The sequence below is a fragment of the Opisthocomus hoazin genome, chromosome 4 (genome assembly GCF_030867145.1).
Source record: "Opisthocomus hoazin isolate bOpiHoa1 chromosome 4, bOpiHoa1.hap1, whole genome shotgun sequence".
In the NCBI taxonomy this organism is placed as follows: domain Eukaryota; kingdom Metazoa; phylum Chordata; class Aves; order Opisthocomiformes; family Opisthocomidae; genus Opisthocomus; species Opisthocomus hoazin.
In genome coordinates, this window is record NC_134417.1 from 6,721,445 (window position 1) to 6,746,513 (window position 25,069).

General features: G+C 45.6%; 1 protein-coding gene across 4 annotated transcripts in view; it reads right to left on the reverse strand.

The window, feature by feature from the left end:
* Window positions 1-1,744: 1,744 nt before the first annotated feature.
* FARP2 (FERM, ARH/RhoGEF and pleckstrin domain protein 2) overlaps window positions 1,745-25,069 on the reverse strand; it is an 84,472-nt gene continuing 61,147 nt past the window's right edge. For 2 of the 4 annotated variants that reach the window (XM_075417774.1, XM_075417777.1), the window contains 13 exons: window positions 20,255-20,344; window positions 18,867-19,000; window positions 17,790-17,871; window positions 16,515-16,752; window positions 15,317-15,447; window positions 14,425-14,493; window positions 13,947-14,036; window positions 13,163-13,245; window positions 11,159-11,277; window positions 7,968-8,131; window positions 5,559-5,666; window positions 4,606-4,757; window positions 1,745-3,399 (listed from right to left, as the gene is read on the reverse strand). In XM_075417774.1, the coding sequence (XP_075273889.1) occupies window positions 3,312-3,399; window positions 4,606-4,757; window positions 5,559-5,666; window positions 7,968-8,131; window positions 11,159-11,277; window positions 13,163-13,245; window positions 13,947-14,036; window positions 14,425-14,493; window positions 15,317-15,447; window positions 16,515-16,752; window positions 17,790-17,871; window positions 18,867-19,000; window positions 20,255-20,344 (1,548 nt within the window). In that variant the 3' untranslated portion in view covers window positions 1,745-3,311. Of the gene's footprint in view, window positions 3,400-4,605; window positions 4,758-5,558; window positions 5,667-6,523; window positions 6,664-7,967; window positions 8,132-11,158; window positions 11,278-13,162; window positions 13,246-13,946; window positions 14,037-14,424; window positions 14,494-15,316; window positions 15,448-16,514; window positions 16,753-17,789; window positions 17,872-18,866; window positions 19,001-20,254; window positions 20,345-25,069 lie in introns of those variants that run through there. The other 2 variants (XM_075417776.1, XM_075417775.1) reach the window with 2 other exon arrangements.

The window sequence follows — 25,069 nt, forward strand, 5'->3', positions numbered from 1 at the left end:
TCTGTCACCGAAATCCTCATCAGTTTGAAAACTTGCCAAGGTGAGATGCAAGCAGTTTTGCCAGGAATAATGAAGTTTCTGGCTTTTGTAGCATGTGCTCCTGCCTTTTAAAGGCACAGACATTTGAGCTTGGTATGCTCCACCCACGAAGGGTCTCTGCTGCCTGCTGCCCTTCCCGGTTTGTGGTCAGCTAGCAGCAGAGGCTCCTCTTCCAGGGACCACACCTAAGCCACTGCAGGTAGCACACAGCCAAGACAGGAGATACAGAACTGTGGATTAAGCACATGAGCAACTCAAGGACCATCCGCTCGTCCACTGCTCGAAAATCTTAAGGAAGGCCTCTTGCTCACTGCCCCTCTCCTGTACCAGGAGCTGTAACAGCACTGTTCTGCTAGGCAGAGGGTGACGGGAGGCTAGCGCGTGGGTGCTCCAACAGTCTGTGGATTAGCCATGGAAGTACCTACCCATCATGTACTAACACCTTTAGGGTGTGTCCTGCCACTGTTCTTTGATCATTTTTCTAAATGTCCGAAGTTGTTCCCGTGTGTTACAGGCTACAGCAGCATTCCCTGTGCCATGAGATGGAAAAACGAGTGCAGGGGGGAAGCGGCTCCGTGGGAGCCTGCACAGGAGTGTACAACAGCGGAGCTGCCACAGCACCTGCTGAGGGCCAGGCGGCCTTGTGCAGTTCCGTCTCCCGCAGCCCTTGGAACAGGTCAGCCTGGGCTTTAACGCATGGTGCTGGGGAGACCCAACACCTGATTTATGGAGGTAGCTCAGACAAAGTCTAGCTGAGGTAAGAGTAAGCTATCACTGTCGGCTAGTTTAATAAAAAATTAAAAACACCAGGGCTAAATACCAAGCTGTTTCACCCCTGGCAGAAAACCCTGTGCTCCCTCTTGCGCTGCGCCTGCAGAAACAAACTGCTCTGCTCTTCTACCCTTGTCTCTTCTGGCAACGAGCCAGGTCAGCTTTTGTCACAGACATGCTGAAACGCGTGCACTGCCCTCAGGGCCTCTGCCCCACGGCTGCAGAGACTCCAGCCTGTGCTGCAGAGGATACTCTGTCCTCTGCACAAGACTGCGTTTCTCTGTGTTGAATTTCAGGTGGTGTTTGTCAGTCCGTCCCTCCCACCCTGCCCTGGAGCTGCTCCCCCAGCCTGGGGGCTCTCACAGGCTCCCGAAGGCGGCTCTGCCACCCCCTCCACATCATTCTCGCTCAGCACCGTCTCTCTGCTGCGGATGGAGCAGAGCTGGGTGCTGGGTGAGGCAAGAACCAGTGTCTTGGAAAACTACCGAGTAACTTGAACACTCTAAAAGCATTTCGAATCCTGGCACTAGAAAGCCCTCCTGCAGTAGGTGAGCACAACTAAAGGCTAAGGGCCACGATCCCAGCTGCTAATGGAGACCCCGCTCCTCCTCTTGGCAGCCTGCTCCTGCAGAGCTTCCCCGCAGGAGACCAGCAAAGGGCACTAATGGCACGGGTGAGTTCTGATGAAAGGGGAGAACGCTCCTGCAAAGAGGCTCCAGTACATGACGGTGACAAAGGAACAGACAGTTACCGTCCACGAAAACTGCTGAGTGCAGAGACCCCTTCATCAGCAGCGTGAAACCTCTCCTCTCGGTTCTGGGGAAAAGCAACACCTCCATGCAGATGCCGTCTGTCTTCCCACGAGCGTGGCCACGGATGGATGGGGATGGTGGGCTCAGGAATAAGAGGCTGAGAGAGTTTTATACCAAGATGCTATTTACTTTCAACAGTCACATTCAGCTGCGATATAACAGATCTAGTCAATCCAATGTATACACCTACAACAGTTAAAAAAAGGACACTAATAAATTAAGTACATTTAACTTACATGGGACAATGGTCATTGTGACAGTGGTAGTGAAGGCTGGACCTGCAGTCACTTGTCTTCTCTAGGATGCAAACGCCAAGCGAGCAGTCTAGAAAATCCCTCTGGAACCCCAACCTCCATTCTGCCCGTGTTTTACACCGCAACCTAAATCAGCCTTGGAGAATGCACATGCTGGCCTCCTGCTTTCACAGGGATCTCCATACTCCTCCATCCTCGCAACACGCAACACTTTCCTTTTGCTTTCACTATACCACTTCATTGTTCCTTCTTCTAGTACACAAATACTTTTCTATCTAATATAAAAGCAGAGTCCCTAGAGGCCACCAAAGCCACGTCCAACAGCATCTTGTGGCGCTGAGCTTGTTTCAGTCCTTCCATGGAGGCAACCAAAGGTGACAGCTTTGCAGAAACAGAACAAATGGCAAACATTTCAGATTTAATATAGAGATTTAATAGAGTCCACAGTTGCTAATGCTCCATCTGGAATCCAGTGACTTTTACACCTTCATGAGAAATGGAAGATGGATCCCACCCCAAATTTAAAGGTAAGAATAGGGATTTTCAGGAGTCTTTACATGACGCAGAAACACAAGTAACGGTGCCTTTCGGAGAAGCTTGTTCTCTTATATTGCTTCACTGCCTTGAAAACATCACGCACATCAGGGGGGAGAGTGTGTTTGCCATCCCATGCCTTAAGTAATGTCTACTACTGGATACAGAAACTCTGGAGCTGTAATATGAGAACAGCAATTGACCCTCTCAGCATGCGCCATAGCAGAGAAAAAACCACGCACCCTACCTGTACCGACCCACAAGATACGGAAACCTCGACAGCTTATTTCAGTCTTCCTGCTTCCCCCGGAGAACTGCCGCCACAGCAGTTTCCAAAGAGCAGAGCTGCAGTTCCTGTTCAAAATGAACTGTGTGTGAGCTAATACATCTGTGGATCCTGTTAGTCTGACTGTGCCAGCAGGCTGACGTTAACAGCAGCAAGACAGCAGCTGTATAGCCAGCCATGCTGAGCATCTGGGAGGCAGCAAGCCCTGGCACCAGCAGCCGTGAGCCAGCTGCACCACTGGCAGCTGCTGGTTTTCTTCCAGAGACGCTGACCATCCAGTCAAAATGTAAAAACAAGGTGGCGTTTGCCTTCAGGGCAGCCAAGGGTGTTACTGTACAGGTACAACCGGAACAATAAGCCTTCCACCATGTGTGTGTGCATGCTGGAGCTCTGCGGTTGTTAGGTTCTCCCTAAGTAGGTTCAACTGGAACAGACTTGACCCTCTTCCACACCGTTTGGAATGGATGCGATCCCCGTCAGCAACTCCCTCGCTCCTACTTTCCATACCAGGTAGAAATCAGCTTCGTGCTTCTTTACTTTATCAACTCCAGAGACTCCTGTTTCCACCTGCCTCTTTTGTTGATGTTTACAGCAGAGACCCAGCTCTGCCCCGCTTCAGTCTGTGTGGCTGTCCTTCTCCTTCGGAAGCAGCAGGCTTGACCTGGCTGGAGAGCTGGTGGCTCTCTTGATCACCTCCATCCACCTGGCAAGAAAGGATGGGAGAAATGCTCAACCCCTCACTCACAGGTGCATAATCTCATCCTTCAGTTATGAGCTGTACCCTTTTCACCAAACTTCACAAAACATCTGTTTTCTACCTTCCTTTTACAGTTTTTCTAGGAAATGAGTTCTTCAAATGAATAGCCTGAGATGGGGTAGATACACTGCCGAACACGGCTGCCTGTCCACATAACAGCTCTACAGTGCTTTGAGCTCCAGAGAGCTCTTACGAGAGCACGCCGTATTCTCTTTTAAGTGTAGAGAAAGTGTTTACCAAGGAGGACAGGCTGACAAAAATTTTTCCTAGACAATGGATTCCTTTTCTTGCAATAAATTACATAATGGACTTCCTCATACGGAAGAAAGCAAAGCAACAGCGAAAAAAAAAAGACAAAGATCCACTGTGAATTAGACATTTTTCCCTTGAAATCACTACATGAGCCCACTACAAGAGCACAACTCTGCTGTCTCAGGTAGCTGATCTGTACTTTGCTCAGAAGTGTGTGATACTCTCCGAGGAAGGGGGAAGTATGTGACGCCTTCTCAATACAACCACACTCCAAAAACAACCAGAACATGCTCCAAAATAGACCCTGCACAGCAGAACACAATGCAAGGGTTTTCAACAGCTAATGGAAGAGCAAAGTTTTGTACGTGATGCATTTTAAACATGATTTGCTTTGGACCACGTGTGGAAGCCCCTAACAGCACTGCTAAACATAATTATGGAGAAAGCAATAAAGGGAAAAGCAACGCTACGCTTGTGGCTCTCAGCCTTGTGTTGTAAGTCCCATTTCCAGAGATTGAGAAGGGGGGGGGAAGTATTCTTACCAGAACTCTCATTAAACTAGAAACGTGACTCCCAAGACCTAGTGGCGCTGAGCATCTCACAGCCCTTCCACCTGCGCTGCTCCCCACCTCCAAGGAAGCCCCACGCTCCTGAGACAAAGCAGAGCCTCCAGCTCTAGGTGCAACCACCAGCTCTCCACCCTAAGGAGGACGGTTCTGGCAGAGGAGGGATCGCCAGACATCATCGGTAGGAAGAGGATGGGAACTTTATTACTGAGAATGTGCTGTAAGGTCGCTTGGACTAGGAGGCAGTCAGGAGGAAAGAGAGGGCTCTAGATGATCAACCAATGAGTTAACAGCATGTTATATACAGAGACAGACAGAGAAAACAGAAAATTACCTCTCAAAGGTGTATTTGCTCTCAGCCCTGAAGAAATACACATGGGACTTGAACTGCAGCTTGAAGACATAATCCTTCTGAATGCCGTCTGCCTCTGCAGGGCAGCTGACCACATAGCCAAGCAGCGGGAGACTGGCCAAGGGATAATCGTCCTGGAAGAGCCCAACAGCCCAGCCTTTAGTGCAAGGCATCCCCTGCCACACAGTTCATCCCAACGCGCACTCACTCTTCTATACTGTACAGGTACGGTCTTTGTGGTTTTGCTTAGCAGAGAACAGGAGGAGCAGCGGCCGTTACCTTCCGCAAGGCCTCCGATGGCTTATAATGAAACCTTCCCCCAACTCCTTTCACTGTTTTCACAGAGTTACTTGCTTCTATTCCCCTGCCCCTCGCTGTCTCCTGGACTCCCTGCTTCCCCCTCCGCACCCCCTCTGGAACTCCACACACAGATGTGACATGGAAGTTAAAATATCCCTCCCAAAAGAAATGTGTCCTCAAGGCAAGAAGCCTGAATGAAATAAACAGTTTATTGGGTTAATAATGAAATGGCACAGGTTGCATTGCAGCACAGTCCGTTACCAAACAGGCGCTGAAGGCACCACGGGCAGAAAAACCCCTGATGCCTGTTTAACTCTGCTGAAGCCCAACAGGGAGAGAAATGGACAGGGACTGCCCAAAGGCTGCTGATTCCCTCATCTCCGTTAGTCACTGCACGAGAAGACATTTCCCCCCCTCACCCACAGAAGGTCAGTATCATCAACAGAACTAAGGAATCCTGATTCAATTCTGCATGAAGGGCCTGTGGTCTTACAGAGACTGGCTTCATTACAAACTACCTCCTCTGCCACTTGTTACTCTCCTTCAAAGAGCAGTGAGCTGGAGTCGGAGCAGAAAGCTAGAGCAGAAAGCCAAGGACCTCCAGGTTCCCCCCGACACCCCAAACATTTGCTCACCTGGTGCGTTTTGTAGAAGAACAAGCAGAAGTTGGTGAAGACGACCCACAGCTTCTGCCAGCCGTTGCTGTTCTTGAATTTCCTCAGCAAGTATCCAGAGAGCTGGTTCTAGTGTAGAGTGAAAACTATCGTGAAACCACAGGTCCCTGTCCTTTGGAAAAAGGCAGCTGCCGCAGATAAAAAGCTTGAGGCTGCCTGCTATAGCCACTCCTGCACTTGTTCCCCTCTCATAAAAGCCCTCCCAGAGACTTCACATGGTGACTGAATGACTTTGTATCTTCACTAATTCACAACTATCTTATGAACAAAACAGCGATTTCTCTCCACTAACAGCAAGTTCCCCTTCACGTCTGAGTGCCCGCCATATCCCAGCGCAGTGTAGGGCAGCGCACGGGAGGGTGCCGCGCTGACCCACCCCTCCAGCAACCGCTCTCCTTCGTGGCCTACGGTCAGGAGAAAGGTGGCAGCCACAAGGGCATTCATCACTTCAACCACCTTTTTTTACATGCAGAAAAAACACATAGAAGATGCTGCGTGAGAAGGAAAATAAAGCAGACGAGGAAACAGAGGGTGTCGGAGTTGCAGACAAGCTACGTGTGGCAGCTACGCAAACGCAAGCCTGGCGTGGCAAGCAGGCTGCAGGGAAGCTGAACATTGCCATCTCGGAGACAGAGTCACCGAGCGCTTGTGCAGAGGGATAAGGAAACCTACAGCAAGTGGATTTTGTAATTAGAGAAAAAGACAGAATACGCAGCAGAATTAGACAGAGAACCATTTTGGGAAGCAGAACTAGGAGGAAATCCTGTATCAAAAAGGCAACATCACAACGCTGCTGCTGCTGGCTGGGGCATCCTCCTGCCAGCACACGTGGGCTCGCTGAGCAATTACACAGCAAGCGGCAGGACACTTTCCTTGGCAGCCCATGGTTCCTCCCCACCAGCGCAGAACTTGCGAGGCATTTTTACCTGGATCATGCACAGGTAATCAGACAGGGATAGGCTCTGGTTCCGGTACCAACAAACATGGGTGATTGTGTTGGGCCGTTGGGCCTGGCCCAGCAAATAGCGAGGAGGAAGCTCTGGAGAAACAGCAAGAGAGCAGAAAACTGAGCAGAGAAAAGGGGGAGAGAAAGAGAAAAATGGAACGTTAGGATAAGGGAAGTGATGCAAGAAAGGCGTCTGTTAAAGGAAAATGGATTGTGGAAAAAAAATGATGGTATTAGAACATGGAACACATCAAAGCAAGAGGGAGCTGCAAGAACTCACACGTTTAATCCCAGAGTCTGTAGCAGGGAGGTCTCATTATCCACGTACAGAACAGCAAGATGGTGCCTTTCATAAGGGTATTGGCAGGGAAAGCAAGGCTCGTCCCCTCTGATAGAAACCACTTTCTTTGCCAGCGCAAGTGCCCAACTTCTGGACCATAAGCCATGGTAACCCCTATAGGACCTCCTTTACTGAGCCGATTGATACGCTTTCTCCATCACAAAAACCCAGGAGCCTCAGTGCCCAACGCCCAACTTTGAACCCCTTCCAATAAACAGAAAGTGCCTTAACAGCACAGCAGGAAAGGTAGGAAGGTACAAACACCCGGGTGCGATGCCCTGCCCCACTGCCACCTGTCTTAGTGACCTCCTTGCTCTCTCCATGGCATTGGGGTCCTTCTCACTTCTAGAAGTCTTCCAAGCATGCCAGCCTCCAGGAAGGTGTCCTACCCAACCGACCTGGCCAAACTGCTGCCTAAGGTGAAACTGTAGGGCCCATGCAAGCAGCGCTCTGCGCAAGGAGCGGTGAGCAGACATCTGCCTCAAAATCTGCAGGACTCAGTACCAAAACGTGCCACCACCGCTGCATCAAGCTGTGCTGAGTGGTAAGAGCCAAGGTAACAGCAGCTCAGCGGGTACATAATAAACGTCTGTTCAGCCTAACACGACACTGCTGTAAAATGGCACTTCCTAATGCTTGCTGCTCACCCTTGCCAGTGAACGAAGGGCAGAGCAGTCTTATTCCCACTGAGCTTAACTCTGAATTCTAGGGCCAGTACAGTAGGTAACCAGACCTCAGTACAGCAGTCATTCTCTGAAGGAGAATATCGTGGACAGGTAACTTATCCTCCAGCAAGGCCCATGAAACCAAAGGAACAACCCAGTCCTAAGATGTCCTGGGTTTCCTTTAAAATTTTCCTCCTTCAGTGCCTTTGCTACAGCAAAGCCCTGCTGCCAGGAGAGCCGAGTATGTGTACGCGGACACGTAGACATGCACAGAAAGGGGCAAACATGCAGCGGCCTTTTGATGGCCCATGCTCTCCCGCGGATGCAGAGACACTGCGAAGGCGAAATGGGAGATGGAGCGGCGGCCGAGCGAGCCAGGATGGACAGAGTGAGATGCGAGAGCTGCGCCCTGGGGGTACCTCGACAGCCACACTGTGGTCAGTCATGGAGACACTTGTGTTGCGGTACCAGCACACGTGCATGGTTGTGTTGGCACGGTGGTGGCTCTGCCTGTCCAAGGAGCTATGAGAAGAGTGTATGTCATCTTCGGACTCCTGTTCTAGAGAGACCTCGTCAGAGGATCCTGGGAGGGGAGAATTCAGCAGCGGTTTAAGACAACTGTGCAATACAAAGAGCAAGAGAAGCAGAGATTCCTGAGAAAAACTGTTTTCTCTTGCCATGCTCCAGTTTTAAAATAGGTCAGCTTGAACTGGCTACCCAGCTCCTAAAGGCCACTCGGAGCAGGTTGCTCTGGCTTTCATTACTCAGCTCTGCTTGGGGCAGCTGACTCAATACTCTGTAAAACAAACAAACAAAAAGCCCCACACTTCATCTTCAGTTGATTCTTAGCGAGGAATAGGAAGAAATGCTCCAAGAAGGGATGCTACATGTCTCAGCAAATCCGTAACACCACCAGAGACAGGCACAAGAGTGCTGGGCTATAAAAGAACATGCTCCATCCCAAAGACACCACATTTCTGGACAAGAAAACACACTACATGGTTAAACTGAGAAAAATCTATGTAAGAGAACAAGGAGGGACTTGTAACTTGTAACACACAAGGAGGGACTGGTTGACGATATGCAGGTTGGAGGTAGACTCGGCTGCAGTGACCATGAAATGGTGGAGTTCAGGATCCTGAGCGGAGGAAGCAGGCTGATAAGTAGGATCAAAACCTTGGACCTCAGGAGGGCTAACTTTGGCCTTTTCAAGGAGCTACTTGGAGGAATCCCATGGGCCAGGGCTCTCGAAGGCAGAGGGATCCAAGAGTGCTGGTCGCTGTTTAAACGTCACTTCCTCCATGCTCAGGATCGGTGCATCCCCCTGAGAAAGAAATCGAGCAAAGGAGGCAGGAGACCCGCATGGATGAGCAAGGAGCTTTCAGTGGAGCTCAGGTAGAAGAGAAAGGTCCATGGAATGTGGAAAGAGGGACAGGCCACTTGGAAAGAGCATGCAGAGATGCAACGAGGAAGGCTAAGGTCCACCTGGAATTGACGCTGGCAAGGGATGTCAAAAACAACAAGAAGGGCTTCTTCAACTACATCAGCAGCAAAAGGAAGGCTAGGGACAATGTGGGGCCGCTACTGAACGAGGTGGGTGTCCTGGTGACGGAGGATGCAGAGAAGGCAGAGCTACTGAATGCCTTCTTTGCTTCAGTCTTCAATGCCAAGGCTGGCCCTCAGGAATCCCAGGCCCTGGAGGTAAGACAGGAAGCCTACAGAGAGGACGACTTTCCCTTGGTCAAAGAGGACTGTGTGAGGGATTGCTTAAGCAATCTGGATGCCCACGAATCCATGGGCCCCGATGGAATGCACCCATGAGTGCTGAGGGAGCTGGTGGATGTTGCTGCTGAGCCACTCTGCATCATCTCTGAAAGGTCCTGGAGGACAGGAGAGGTGCCTGAGGACTGGAGGATAGCCAATGTCACTCCTATCTTCAAAAAGGACAAGAAGGAGGATCCAGAGAACTACAGGCTAGTCAGCCTCACCTCCACCCTGGGAAAGATGATGGAACAGCTCATTCTAGAGGCCATCATCAAGCAAGTGGAGGAAAAGAAGGTTATCAGGAGTAGTCAGCATGGATTCACCAAGGGGAAATCATGCTTGACCAGTCTGATAACTTTCTATGATGGCATGACTGGCTGGGTAGATGAAGGGAGAGGCGTGGATGTTGTCTACCTAGACTTCAGCAAGGCTTTTGACACTGTCTCCCATAACATCCTCCTAGGGAAGCTCAGGAAGTGTGGGCTGGATGAGTGGTCAGTGAGGTGATTGAGAACTGGCTGAATGGCAGAACTCAGAGGGTTGTCGTCAGCGGCGCTGAGTCTAGTTGGAGGACTGTAACCAGTGGTGTCCCTCAGGGGTCAGTACTGGGCCCAGCCTTGTTTAACTTCTTCATCAGTGACCTGGATGAAGAGTTAGAGTGTACCCTCAGCAAGTTTGCTGATGACACCAAACTGGGAGGAGTGGCGGATACACCGGCAGGCTGTGCTGCCATTCAGTGAGACCTGGACAGGCTGGAGAGTTGGGCGCAGAGGAACCTGATGAAATTCAACAAGGGCGAGTGCAGGATCCTCCACCTGGGGAAGAACAACCCCATGCACCAGTACAGGCTTAGGGCTGACCTGCTGGAGAGCAGCTCTGCGGAGAGGAACCTGGGTGTCCTGGTGGGACGACAGGTTGACCATTGAGCCAGCAGTGTGCCCTGGCTGCCAAGGCGGCCAATGGCATCCTGGGATGCATTAGGAGGAGTGTGGCCTGTAGGTCGAGGGAGGTTCTCCTCCCCCTCTACACTGCCCTAGTGAGGCCCCATCTGGAGTACTGTGTCCAGTTCTGGGCTCCCCAGTTCAAGAAAGATGAGGAGCTACTGGAGAGAGTCCAGCGGAGGGCTACGAGGATGGTGAGGGGACTGGAGCATCTCTCCTACGAGGAGAGGCTGAGGGAGCTGGGCTTGTTCAGCCTGAAGAAGAGAAGGCTGAGAGGGGACCTTATAAATATCTCACGGGTGGGTGTCAGGAGGATGGGGCCAAGCTCTTTTCAGTGGTGCCCAGTGACAGGACAAGGGGCAATGGGCACAAACTGAGGCACAGGAAGTTCCATCTGAACATGAGGAAGAACTTCTTCCCTCTGAGAGTGATGGAGCCCTGGAACAGGCTGCCCAGGGAGGTTGTGGAGTCTCCTTCTCTGGAGATATTCAAGACCCGCCTGGACAAGGTCCTGGGCAGCCTGCTTTGGAACACCCTGCTTCGGCAGGGGGGTTGGACTAGGTGACCCACAGAGGTTCCTTCCAACACCTAACATTCTGTGATTCAGTGAAGAGAAGAATAAGGACCTTATAATCCTTCCAACCCCTACCATTCTGTGATTCTGTGGTTCTATAAAATCAGTAATTCTGCAACTGGAGCATCTCTGCTACATTTAAAGCTACCAGGAACATCAGTCTAGGAGAACAAGTATATTTCTTTTAATTGAAACAAAACGAAAGCACAATAATTATTCATTACTAGATAAATTATAAAAATATTCCATTTATGTCATCAAATTCACAACTGGAAAAATGAAAAAGAAATGACAATGGATGCTTTTCAAGAAGGCAGGGAACACCACTTACTGTTGGAGCGATTGCATACTGAATTTTCCAGAAGCATGTCAGATTTCTCAGCAGATTTCTTGGACATTTCAATCGCCATGTTTAGGTCTTCCATCCACTTCCCCATCTCCATGCGGGTACTGCAAGACAAATGATGTGAATGGAGACCACCCCAGCCTGGAGCCATGAGAGTGTGCTAGTTTGCTGAAGGAAGGCACCAGTCACTGCCCAATACAAGAAGCAGACCCTTTCCATTAAATAAAAAAATAAAATTCCTCCAAACCATAACCTTTTCTGGATACGAAGCTGATCTCACACAGCCTTCACCTCTATTTTCAAGCCTCGCAACAAGACTAAAATAACCATTAAAAACTTGGACTTTACAGCAAACAGAATGAATATAGAGCCAGAGGGCCCCATAACATTCCCCTCTGGAGCTATCAGACTCAGACGAGGAATTATGCGGTCTAGGCCATCGCTGCTCTTCAGAGACCTTCATAGCTGGTGGGTTATTTATAACACGAAATCATGTTTTCACTCCAAAACGCATTTTGGAGATGGGTGGTATGACCATACTGGAAATGATTTTTTTTGAAAGATAAAAGGCAACCTGAAAGACAGCACATCTTTTAAAGGGGAAGCAGGATTTACCTCACATCTTGAGCAAGTAAAGCACAGAGTGCAGGAAGATGAGGCCTTCTTTCACCCCACATAGTTTCCGTTACAGGTTACACGGCTCATGCCATGATTACAGGGTAAGAGCTTCACAGCTCATTTACGTGTATCTATACCCATCGGTATGCACCAGTGTAAGGTTTTCCTTTAGACATGGCCACATGGCCGTGGCATTTCTTTTTTTACCTCTGGCTACATTCCCTGGGTGCACAATTGTTGTTTGAAGCACCATATACAGTTACATGCTCTTGTGTTTGCTTGAGAGGGTCTGTGAGACTTTTTTGGTAACCACCTCTTTTTTCTGAAAGTTTTTAATTTAGACTGAAAATTCCATGCATGGTCTAAGCCCAGCAGCAATTTTTTTTTACAGATAGAGAGAGGTAACTTCAGAAAAACAACCTTTGAGCTATTTCTAAGTTATGACAAGGTAAAGATTATATTTATGTTTCCAAATTTAAGAACCGTGCAAGCACTTTTTGATCCCCAGCTGCTGAGAAGTGGTCGATCTTAAAAATAATTGACATTTTGGGGTATTAGGCTCGAATTAAAAAAGTTTTGCGTGCTGAATACGTCTGCATACCAAAATGACTCACTCCCATGCCACTACATACCTGATCTATAAATATTCAGTAATGTTTATTTCTCAAGAACAGGTTAGCAAGCAGTATAAACCCTATAAATTTAAGGTTGAGATTTAGTCCTCCCATTCTGCATTCTCAGCATCCCCAACTCCAGCTGCCTTCTAGGGGACCTGCAGGGGGACAAAATCTCCTAAAGCTGATCCTGAGAGAATACGTGTAGTAGACATCCCAAGTATATTTCAGCTCTAAAGTAAAAAGAGACATCAAACTCGCTGCACAGGGACAAGTTACACTGAAAAGGGATCGGTTTTCTCTCTAAGTCAGCCTTTAGGTCGAACTCTCCCTTCCCAGCTTCCTCCATGAGACCCATGCAGGAACCCTCCCCTTCTTACATCCATTTGCATGTTCTGGATTTTAATTCTTTTTGGGTCTCTAAAATATTTGTATGTTTAGATTTCATTTTGTCTCCTGCTTTATAGCAGTTGTTTTAAGGATGACACCGACAACTCAGCTAACTAGAAAACAATACAATGGCAATGTTACTGCTGCTGCTGTGTCTTTAATAACACGCCGTTCGGTGAGATAAACTACTCCTTCTCAACATCTTTCAGTGCTGTGTTTTGTGAAGTGCCCTGTGCTTGTTTTGCAGTCATGCTTTCCAGAGGATGCAGGAAACACCCCCCTGGCTCTGCACCACACAATCAAAAAAGCAACTCTTTAGCAAAGGTATCTATCAAACCTACAAGCAATTGAGGAAAACGAATGTTACCTTGCTGCCACCACTATAGTTTTTTGTGCTGAATAGATGGTGAAGCAGTGCGGGACGGCCCATTCATTCTCACTCTCCTCCACCTGCAGAAAAAGAAAAGGTTTTTCTCATCACTACTCAATCATTGATAAACACTAAAACTGTCCTCCGTGGCTGGCTAGGAATTTGAGTCGCAGTATGGTTACAACCCAGCTGCACGAAGTGCAAAACAGCTACTCTTTTATGAATACCACCTACTTCAAGTCTATTTTGGCTCTATATGAAAATCTGTATCATGTATTTCTACTGCTGCATCTCTAGCTACGCAGTACCACATCCAACAGGGCAAGAGAAGCAGGGTTCTGAGCAGGATTTGGCTTATTACTTACCGGTGGGTCGAGCACTATCAGCTGCAAATCAAACACAGAAAGAACAGTCCCATTAGAATAGGGGGGAGGGGAGGCAGGAGGATCGATTCTATGCCTAGGTGTGAGCACAGGGGAAAAATGGCAGGACAAATCCCTGTTTCCAGATCAGCCTCTCACAGCAGCATGAACAGGAATGGTCAAAAGGGTGTGCTCCAGCTGTTCTTCTAATGTGATGAAAGGAATTAAGCTTATCGCCTGTGGACAAGCCTTGGTCTGACACACAGGCTGGGGCACGTGAAGGTCCAGTCTGCGGCCAGCAGCACCGCAGGCTGCTGTCAGTGGCCTGGGAGCAGCTTGAGGCTTTGGTCCTTGTGCCTCAACTTGCCTTCAGGCAAAGCCATTTCCTTAACGCTGTGATGCAACTTGAAACTACTTACCAACATGCCATGCAGAGGCAGATGTCCATGAACTTTGAATTGATTTGTCCCTGTAACCCCTTTGCTCGTGTACAGTAACATATCTGAGAACTGAAAAAGGCAGGAAGCATACTATCAATATTCTGAAGACAGCAGGTAGGACCAAAGTATTTTTTGACATCATCTTTAAAATCTGTTTTGAATGGCCACTGTAGATGCATGAACAAACACCATTTCTCAGACAATTTGGCATACTTTCCTTAAAACCTCTTTTGTTTACTTACAAGAGTGGCAATTAATTTAAAAATACTGTTAAAACTGTGTGCCATTAAGGAAACAAGCTGAACAGACAGTATTGCCACAGTTGTGCTATAAAAACTCCTCAGAGTGAGTCTGCAGTTACATATGGTGATTTGCATCACAAGCACATGAAAACACACCTTCCTGACAACTTTATCTTCAAGACTTCGTGTTTATGAAAACCAGAAGCACCACTCACCAGAAAGAACATCCGCTGCTGTAAACCCTTCTTAGTGAGCTTGTACAAGCAGCCTTCCCGGATAAACTCCTGCAGTGGAAAATAAAAAGTCAGGAAAAGCTTGATCTTTCCCAAACACAGACAATTTTAATGGTTCCTTTTTTTCATCCCAGAGTATGCAGATGTTGATTGGTGCCCAGCAATGATCGCTAACAGACTGGTTAAACACCAGATGACACTATTCCTTCTGTTTTGCAACATGAATCAACTCCTTGCTGCAGCCAGCATTCAAATCAATGAAGCAAAAGAAGGGAAAGGAGCAGAGCTCCTGTTGGACACCAGCAGTTCACCTATTACACTTACATCCCACTGTAGTGATTGCCATAGCATCCCAAAAGCAAATGTGATGTTCCTGGACTTATGCTCAGTATATCTATCAAAAACAGAAAAAAAACCTAAAAACCAAGCAGGAACTATGAACTCCTAGAAAAACAGTGTCACCGATACCAGTTTTGCCCAGTGACGTGGCTGTCACCATCGCTACGTTCTTTGTGCAGTCTCAGTCCACAGAGAGATTGCATCACACAGACATAAGCAGAGCTGATAGTGTATTTCCTGTCGAGTACATGACACACCGCTTCCCACTCAAACACAGAGCATCGTACCCTAGCGCACCCAGTACCTGCTGTACTGGAAACACCAAACTGCAGCCAGAGTCTAAGCAGAAGCATTTTTGATCTATTCCCCAGGACACCACTGAGGCCCCCATGGAACCTACTATGCAGAAAATTATACAAAGACTTTACAGGCGTTCCATAAAATAGAGAGGCAGTGATGGCAAATATATGGTTGAAAGGCACTTCCTTGGCAATAAAACCAATAAAGGCTCTAAAAACTAAGCTAAGATACTTACCCTACCCGGTGCCGTGAGGTTATCTATACCAATCAAGTCATGCTGCAGCTCTGTCAGCTTCTGGAAATTCTCCAGGCGGATGAGACTGTGCTGCAGCTGAGATGTCATTTCTGTGACTTCCCTCAGTGCGTCTGTAAGGAAACCACACCGAGCGGATCAGAACAGAGCAGACAAACACAGGCCACCAATTTTATCCCTGGAAAACTGAATCTGAAATTTACAGCCAGATTTAAAATAGAACAGAATAGTTCAGTTGGAAGGGACCTACTGCAATCATCTAGTCTAACTGCCAACTTCTTAAAGCACACTTTATAGCTACCTAGGGGCAAAACGGAGACTAGCAAGCAACTTCATAGCGTTCGTATGCTTCTGGAGATTACTGGGTATCTGCGATTTTGTGCATTATAAATTATTTACCACGTAGCCAAAAGCAAATTAAAAAATTAATGCCAACTATTTCTGCCAAAGATTACCATATAAATCAATAGAACTTACTGTGCAAGCTTTTGATGCTACAAAGCAATTATTTTTCATCACAGTTTTACTTATAAATGATGAAGGGTTCCTAAAATACGTACTTTTTTCCCCACTAAAAAAGAGGACAAGAAAAGGACCAGTTTTCTAGCTTTGCTTGAAACATTAACATCCACCAAGATTAGTGTGAGAAAAACACTTTCTGGCATGCCAGAAAAAGCATTCATTCTATGCAAAGAGAACAGTCTACACCTAAGTTAATTTCTGCGTTTTCCACACTAGCAGGTAAGGCAATTTCTAGCTGCTGCAGAATGCTTTGGAGCCCTGCACCAGAGCACAGTAGGACAGTAGTGAAACCTGGTACTGAAAACCTTAAAGAAAAACAAAGCGAATTTTAAAATGTAAGCTAACCTTTTTTTTTTTTTTTTTTTAATTAACCTGCCTCTTGCCAGTTTTCTGCTGTACTATTCGGTATGTTCTGGGTTTTTTTTCTCAAGATAAAGTATAACATTGACTAAACAGTTGTGTTTTCAGCAATCTAAATCAAATTTCTGTGTATTCTGCAGAGCTGCATGTGAGAGTCAGAGAGGTCCTGAATGGAGAAAAAGCATTTACATTTCATTTGTAGATGTAACACTTGTCTCCCACAGAGTACAGGCAAAATTTTGTATGTACATGGGAATGGATTTCTGCCTTGCATGTACACAGCTGAGTGCTCACTCACTCCGGCAATCTGCAAAGTCCCGGTGCTCTGCTGTGTAGTGCTTGCAAAGTCTCCCCAGGATCAACTTGTAGTGCATCAGTCTCTGGATCGGTTTGAGCAGAAATGTGTTGAGGGGCAGGTAGCAAACCTTTTGCAGCTCAAACTCCTTATAAACCATTTCCAGCTTCTTTAAGCGTTTAGTTGCTTTCTCCAGTTCTGTTAGGACCTCATCATGCTTCTGCAGATAACTGGTAAACTCCTGTTGAATTGTACAAAAAAACTACTTGCATCAAAGGAAAACAGCCTTTAATAGATATCACAGTGAATAAGAAAAAAAATCCACTCCCCGCTCTACTTCTGTCTCTGACCATGAAGATCTAAGCCAAGACTGCATGTATTGTCACAAGTATTGACAAAAATAGCATAATAACATTATATGGTTCAATGGCTACCTTCAAAAAAATCAGTATTAAAAATAAAAATACTCGCTGGGTTGTCCTCTGTTCACTATTTACTGCAGCCTTGTCTCCATGTGCCTCTGAGGAGAGCAGCTGGTAGCACCACCCGTTAATACTTTGCCATCCTAAGACAATCCTTGTTGATTGCTGACTTCTTTTAGGTCAGGCAGAAATGAGCAAAGAGGGTCATCTCATCTTGGTTTATCTATTAAACAAACTGGCAGGCAGCTCCCAGTCTGGGTCAAAATAACATGGGTGTCTGCGTGGCACCATGGCTATCCCTGCTGGGAATGTCAAATGTGGAGAGCGCTGACAGTTGGAATAGCAGTCACACACTTCTGCACTCCCATTCAAGATACTGGTTTTAATGGAATAATTACTCTGTTACTACAGCACAAGTGTAACTGTCCCATAAAGGCACTCTACTCCAGATAAAGCTGACTTCCTTTCAGAAGAAACTATTCTGCAGTTAAAAAATACAAATATTTTGGAATTAAACAACCTTATGAAACAGTGTCTCCATAGGGGAGATTTCCAGTTGTGCTAATATAGGAGAGATGGTAAAGCTAATCGAATAATTTTTCTTTGTCTTCTTCTGAATAACCAATAAACAAAACCTTTTCTCAAGGTAAATGCAGGTAGTTAAATAAGCAACAGTGATATAAAGCCCTGCTGTAAATATTTCATTATGTTTTCTTTTTAATTTGTTTATCAACAATAATTGTTTGCAAGTCACTTCAAGTTTAGTGCAAATACTAAACCTTGAACTCTCACCCCTCACAAAAGGAAAAAATGAATCAACACCCCTGAGATTCCATTATTTTAATCCTTTATCTACCTTTAGAGTACGCATATTCCTGAGCATGACATCTCCAATGCGTTGATAATCTCCTTTCATGTGAGCATTGACTTTTCCTTCCCTGAAACACACATAAGGAGATGAAAAAAGAAGGCAGAGTACATGGGAGATCAAGAAATTTTAAATTCCGCCCTCCATCTTCCCCTGTACTTCAAGACACAATCTTTATGAAACGCTTCCTGGGTATCTGTGTATTTTAAGGACTGTTGTAGCAAAATTAAGGGAAGCAGTGCTGATGTTAATCCCTCCTCTATCCATTTTTAGCTACATGACACTCCCATTTCACTGTTCAGGTTGAAAACTTCATACAGTAAATATGGAAGCCATATTAAAAAAAAAAGCCAAACATAAAGCCATGCTTAGAAAACCGAGAAAGGAACAGAAACAAATCTGTGTGAAAGACCTCTCACACTTCTGAACAGAAGTCATAACATGATCCCACTTGAATTTATGAATTTATTTTGTTTGTACTTTGTTTACATAAACCTCCTCCTTTTGAATGGTAACTAGATTCTCATATATTACATCTCAGGTCAGGAGAAAGTAATAAATGGTTTAAAGACTAAAGACACGCTCTTTGAAATAAACTGTGCTGTAAGAACTGAACTCTAATCTTAATTACCAAAAAGTGTTTCCTAGATTTTCACCCGGAGATTCATTAACTGGAAGGTGTTGAAAAACACACGTATTGTCTTTTGGACCTTGTGTTCCTTCTCTTTTTTAAGGCTAGAGAGACAACATCAGGTTACATTAACAGCTGGACTTCATGATCTTAAAGCTCTTTTCCAACCCGAACAATTCTCTGATTCCAAAAACCTTGGTCTGGTGTACAATTCATACGACTACAGGGTATTACGTACAAGGCAGTGCTTGAAAAATGGGCTTTGCAAAATGTAGTTAGTCAATTTTTTTAAAACTAACTTATTAAAATACTTTTTCCTTAATTCTATTTAAGCAGAAATACCAGTTCAAATATGGATTAGGTACGGTTTTGGTGGAAGGATGTAGGAAAAGGTCCCCCAGCTCATGTCCGCACGCTGCGCTATTAATACTTACCAGAGCGATAGCCTTTGTTCTATCTCTTTCAGAAAGCCTCGATGAAACTCGTAAATTGGGTCTATATTAGAGAAGAGTAATGTCATCAGGCCCTCTGGCATAGCATTCTCCTTGATGACTGCGCTGCGAAACCACTGCCAGAAAAATCATAAATTACGATAAATTTAAGAAATTAATGCCTAGCATAAAAATTTTTGCTCCTGCAGCAATGAGGGAAGAAAGTGTGTGCACAGGGAAAGAGCAGGAAGGAAGGAGAAGTACTTAAGGAAGACAATCTGGGAAAGACGAAAACTTCTTTCCCTGCCAAACATCACAAATATGAGGCTGATTATTGGTTCTGGGCACAAGCATGTTTCTTAATGCAATGATGGGATGGTTGACAATGGCTCTAAATTACAGTCAATTACCGAGTGGCTGCCACAGCTGATGTTACACCACTGCTTTCACTTCAATGCAGATACAACTGCTCTTTCATAAAACCTGGAGCCCTGTGCAAGATATTCAGTAGCTGGAGACATCTTGTTGCATGTCACATATTGCACTTTTTATCACTTTCAGCTCCCTGCTTTCTGGCAGGGATGTCAATATCACAAAAATCCTCTGAGCTGCCAGATGTTCCCCCATCTTTTAGAAGAAGTGCTGGGAAGCCTGTAGGAGGAATTTGAGTGAGATGGTGCTCACTGAGCTCGCAGAGAATACCTCAACTGAAGATGTACAGTGTTAAGAGACTCAAACTTCTCTTTGATAAAATTAAAATAATAGCTTATAGAAACACAACAGTCACAGTGATCAAACAAAAACATAAATGAACAAAAAGCTCTTAAAGAAAAAGAGTTGAAAACGCAAGCTGTCTTCCAAACAAGGACTCACTTGTCTACTCTGGGTGAAAGGAGGGGAAAAGGAGGGGAAAAAAGTGTAGGGGGGGGGGAAACAAAGACAAAAACTCCTCAAACCCCTATGGATCCTGAATACCCTTTGCAATTTTGATTTCCTCTCATGATCCGGAGGCATGAAAGAGCAAAGCAAAAAGAAATACTACAGAGATGACGGCCAGATTATAAACAGAGCTGACAGCAATGACTATCATTGAAGCTGAATGCACAACATTTTTAGGCTGTTCCTGTTCACAATTTTCAGAGAGAAAGTTTGCCTAAAACATCAAAATGATGTGTAATGCAGCTATTGGAGCTAACGACAGAAGTCCAGGGAAGATATCTACTCTCCCACATGACGACCTACAGAACAAGGAAGGTATATGGCTCATGGATTATGCTTTATCATAGGATTTCCTTCTTCTGTTACCTGGAAGAAATTCCAAGATTTTCCAAATTACCAGTTACAAATCTATTAAGAAAAGGAAAAGCATTAAGAAAGTTAAAAACCCTTACCACTGTGATAACTTCCAGGTCCTTTAAATACGTCCGCTCTGTAGCAAGAATCTCCTTTGCTATGAAGTATGCCTTGTCAGTCGGATAGCGCTGAAAGAATACACAGTAATAAACAGGTATTAAAATATAAATGCTCTGTTTATCACTAAGCACAAGCTCAACCTTACATACATTTCCCCTTGCTGCGTGCAAAGGGGGCAGCTGATTACTAATAGGGCACCTCTGTATTCATTAACGTATTCCAAAATATTGACTTTACTACAAAACACTATTTATATTTCAAGATTATTAAAAAATAATGTCAGTTATATGAACTTCCATTTCAAAATCAAGGGAGCACTTTACAGAAATATGGAAACAGTTATTCCAGGTTTCCTAGGTTTTAAACACTTCTCTAATCAGAGTACAGCAGATGTGCAACACAGTCCTTTTCCAAAACTACTCTATTTCCACTCACAGCTTTTACCCAAATCCTTTGAAGATCACACTAATCTAGTTAAGAAAACAGAAAAATCAAACTACATCAGTTATTGGCTGCATGGTTGCTCCAGGGCTGCTATTTAAAGAAAAGAGAAGACAGAACGGACATGGAAGCACAAAGGAAAATGGTGAAAACAGATGTTCTGCTTCTGCAATGAATCAAAATCAGAGTTAGCCTGAACACATACATTATTAAAAATCGCATAAGTAATAGTAAGGAACTAATTGCATTTCAAGCTAAGATGCTGCTTTGTCTCCTTAGCTCACTATGCCATGCCGCTGTTTTGTGCCAAATTCTAGCCTGGTGAAAACAAATGACAGCAAACCCATCTGAGTTACGTGGAAATTTGGCTTCCATTTCTGCCCCTCCTGAGGGTAACACAGCTTTGAGAATTATTTCTCCCTTTTTCTTGTACGTACCAAGTTAATAAAAAATTCTCTTTTGAGAGACAATTTGAGATGCCCTCCAACACCACCAGCACAGCTACTCAGTGCTTCTAAATCCTCCATCTCAATATTGCTTATGGAGGAGACGTTCTCCTGGTTGCTCAGTAATGTACCTATTGAGTCCACCTTAGCCACAAAGAATCCCTGAAGGGTGCGTATCGCCAAGTTGAGAAACTGTCTAGCCTCTTTTCAGGTTATTTCATGCTAGTTACTGCAGTCTCACACACCAGTCCCCTCCTCAGGGGTACCCGAGAACACACTTTGACATAGGTCCTTCTATTCCCTCCATAGCCATCCTCTTAACTTTAACGTACCTGTCTCAGGTACACAGTGTCAGGGAAAGTCCTAACTAATCTTTGCTTCAGAGTTTGTTTTTTTGTTGTTGTTTGTTTTGTTTTGTTTTTTCCTTAGGCTATTTACTTGACTGTAGCCTCATAAACCCTCAAAATGCTGTCGAACCTCAGTGGGCATCCTTCTTGAACAGTCTCTTCCCAAAGGATACGACATCATTTTGCTGACCTCCCTGGAGACCGAGGTGACCCAGCTCTTTCATCTTACTTACCAGCTCCCTCCTGCAGCACTTGCCCGTTCTGAAACATCCTGTTTATCAGCCGATGGAACAACACACGCTAGCTTGGCTATAACCACAGGAGTATCTTACATGATAAAAGAATTACTGCTTACAGGCATGTTATTTGCGTATGTCTCCTCCTGGGCTCTGCACAGGATACTATAGCGCACAATGCCCATACGGGACTAACCTCTATGGAAAAAAATAGTTTCCCAAGGCAAAGAAAAGCTGGGTTATGGAATCAACTGCAGGCTGCGACAAGAAGAGGTCACAGGGAGCCTCATCTCTGTAGCCATGGCAGAGATGATCCTGCAGAGATGACCTCTGCACAGCTTCACCGCACACGTGAGCATCCACTGGCTTCATCCCCCTCCTCAACACGGCCTCACCGCTCTGGGGACTCCCCAGCAGTCTCCCAGCTCACCTGAGCTGCCACCAACTCATATCCATTTAAAACAGTTGCTTAAAGAGTTATCCTCAAGCAATGTATATCATCTAGCATATTCTTGAGAACTCTGGAAAGGACCCTGCCTGTCCCCAGTTCACACCTCGTGCTTTGATCCTCACTCGAGTGCTTTTTTTGCTTTTTCCCCACTCTCCAAAATATTTTTCTGGGTTGTTTCTTCCTTAAAAACCTACAGAGTGTGAAGACATGCAAAAATGCACCGTGACCACAACCTCACGCTTTTCATAGCCTGCATGGATTACAGTTTTCATCACTTTTGAGCACTTCTGCAGGTTTTCACTTTATTCTCCAGCTGACTGCGTGTTAGCTCAAGGAACAGAAGATGCTTTTCATTTCCCAAGGATCTTTTCTTCCTTTCTCCCTCCCCACTGTATCATCACTTTCTGTTTACTCTCTGGTTTTTCTTGCTTTCCAAATTGCTCCTTGCTGAAATTCTGAAATTCAGTGCCCTTAATTTCTTTTTTTATTTTGCTCTTGCACCAGTCTTAACCGAATCCGCTGTGCTCGGTCCTGGCAGCAGCTGCCAGGCAGACCCTGTACCAGAAGCACTGAAAAGCAGTACAGCTGTCACTGGGCAACAGGGGCCCTGCCAAACACCTTTGTTACTGGTCAGGCACTGCAAGACGAAAGAGAATCAACTCATGCCTGAAAAAAAATAACCACAAAAACTCTGTGAGGAAGCAGTCTGCTTCCAAAATCCAAAGAAAACGTTCTTACAACCACAGCATGCATCAAAGCAAATATCCCCACTTGGAAAAACTAGTATTTCACAGTATTATGTACACATAATCCCACCTGGAAACCTGCAAACACCCACTAGATGCAGCAACACCAGCTCATATCAAGTGAAGAGCTCTCCTCTGAACTTATAAAGCCCAAAGATGAAGGACTATGAACATAAGACTCTCCTGCCTGCCTTGTACTTAGATCACAATGTCACAAACTATGAAGTCTGGAAATAAACAAAGAACTAATCATTCCATGCACACAAAAATACTTAACTTTTCACTTCAAAGACCAGATTTCAGCCGTGTTAAAAACAGCTCTGGATGGGGGGAACTCTCCAAAAAACCCACACCAAAAAAGCCCAGCTTCTATGCTCTTTTGAAGTCGGTTGCTACAACCAACCTCCATTATCAAAGAAACAGGAGAAATCCAAGTAAGATTAAAGAAAACCACAGTGACTTAAAAAGTAACAAAACCCCTCCACTTTCTCAAGGTTTCAGTACAGCAACAAGCAGCATCATAGCAGCATGGAGTGGAAAGCACACAGAGCAAATGTTGAAGAGTTTACATACAAATGCCCTGATTACCCTGGTGGAATTACAGCGGCACCAGTACCCTTAAAATCAGAGCTCTATTAATAGTGATACTGCAAGATTGCATTTTTCACGTACAATAAAGCTGCAAAACTGCTGTGAAATTTAACCAATTTAATACTGGTTTCCGCCTCGGTTTGTTTCACTTAAAACACTGTCTTCAAATGAAGAAGTCTCAGAAGTTGACCAAGCTCAAGACCAATTACAGTAATATTCCCTTCCAGGATTCTCACTTTTATAAGTTAGTTTTAGCCTGAAAGAACTGAAGCTACTGAAGTATGAGACTTTGCAGAATGAGGCAGAAAGGATTTGGCTTCAGTATTTCGGACAGACAAGGCAGTAACTGCTTGTTATTTCCAGGCTACACTATGCCTGCTAGCAGGATAAACAAGAGGAAGTATTTTTAAAAAAAGCTATTGAAAATTAACAATAGAGTGATCTGCCAAAGCTATAAACTCTACCTCAAAAAGTTCAAATGAGATAGGGAGGCTGAAAGTTAGGGTAGGTGGATGGAAACAACCCCCCCACCCCAAGTTGGGTTGTTCCATCTCAACTCCCGGTTATTGGTTAAACCTTCTTCCCTCCTGCAAGCACGTATTCATACCACAGCCACACTATGGGTGGTTCTTAACAGCACCGTACAATCTGATTCAGCTATTTGGGGTCTCCAGGAGAAGAGTGCCTGGAGGCCTGTCCCGCCAAGAGCTGCCCGAGTCTCTCATGTTGCAGCACTTTGCTCCACTGAGCTGTACGGCAGAACTCCGAAAGGTCTCTTAGCATTCAGGAGCAATCATGGGAGAAGCGAGATTTGGAAGCACTAAATCCAGAGTGGCAGCTTTGCTTGTGGAGAGATTTCTGGATGTTCTCTGAGCAGCTGAGTCAGGACATATGGCGCAGAGATCTCCACATCATCAACTGACATGCAAGAAGAATGAGCAAGCTTGCACCTGGCTGGCACCAAGAAGTACCCAAAGACATGGTGAAGACAGCAAAAAGCATGGGCCTGTGACCTTCTTACCTCTGTTAGGATCCACAGGCAAGACAACCAGAACATTGGCTGGGACGAGCAGAAAAGCAGAAGTGAAGAGCACACAAGGTGGCTTCTTCTTTAAGATTACACTCAAAGAAGTGTAACTTTGAGATTAAAACTATAGATCACAGTGTGGCCACTGACTCTGTAAGGAACTGACTTTGGATGACGGAGTCTTCCTTGCACTGTAGTGGAAGGTCCTGGATTGTTTTCAAGTACCGAAGAGTCAGCAAACTTGGCTGCTCTCTCTCTCTTTGCAAGTAGGCAAGGCAAGGGGAGCAAAGCAGCCTGCAGAAAAATGGTCACAGAAGTCTGCTGTTAGGTTAGGTGGACTTCTCTACATCTTACTGGGAGAAACACAGTGTTCTGTGGAGTGCACTTTGTCAGATGCTACACACCATGCCCCTACAAAGGCAAAGTCTGGAAATTTGTTATCTACATCTGAAAAGTAGTCAAAGAATGCAGGCATCCGTGTGTGCACACACACACTCATTGCTCCTGA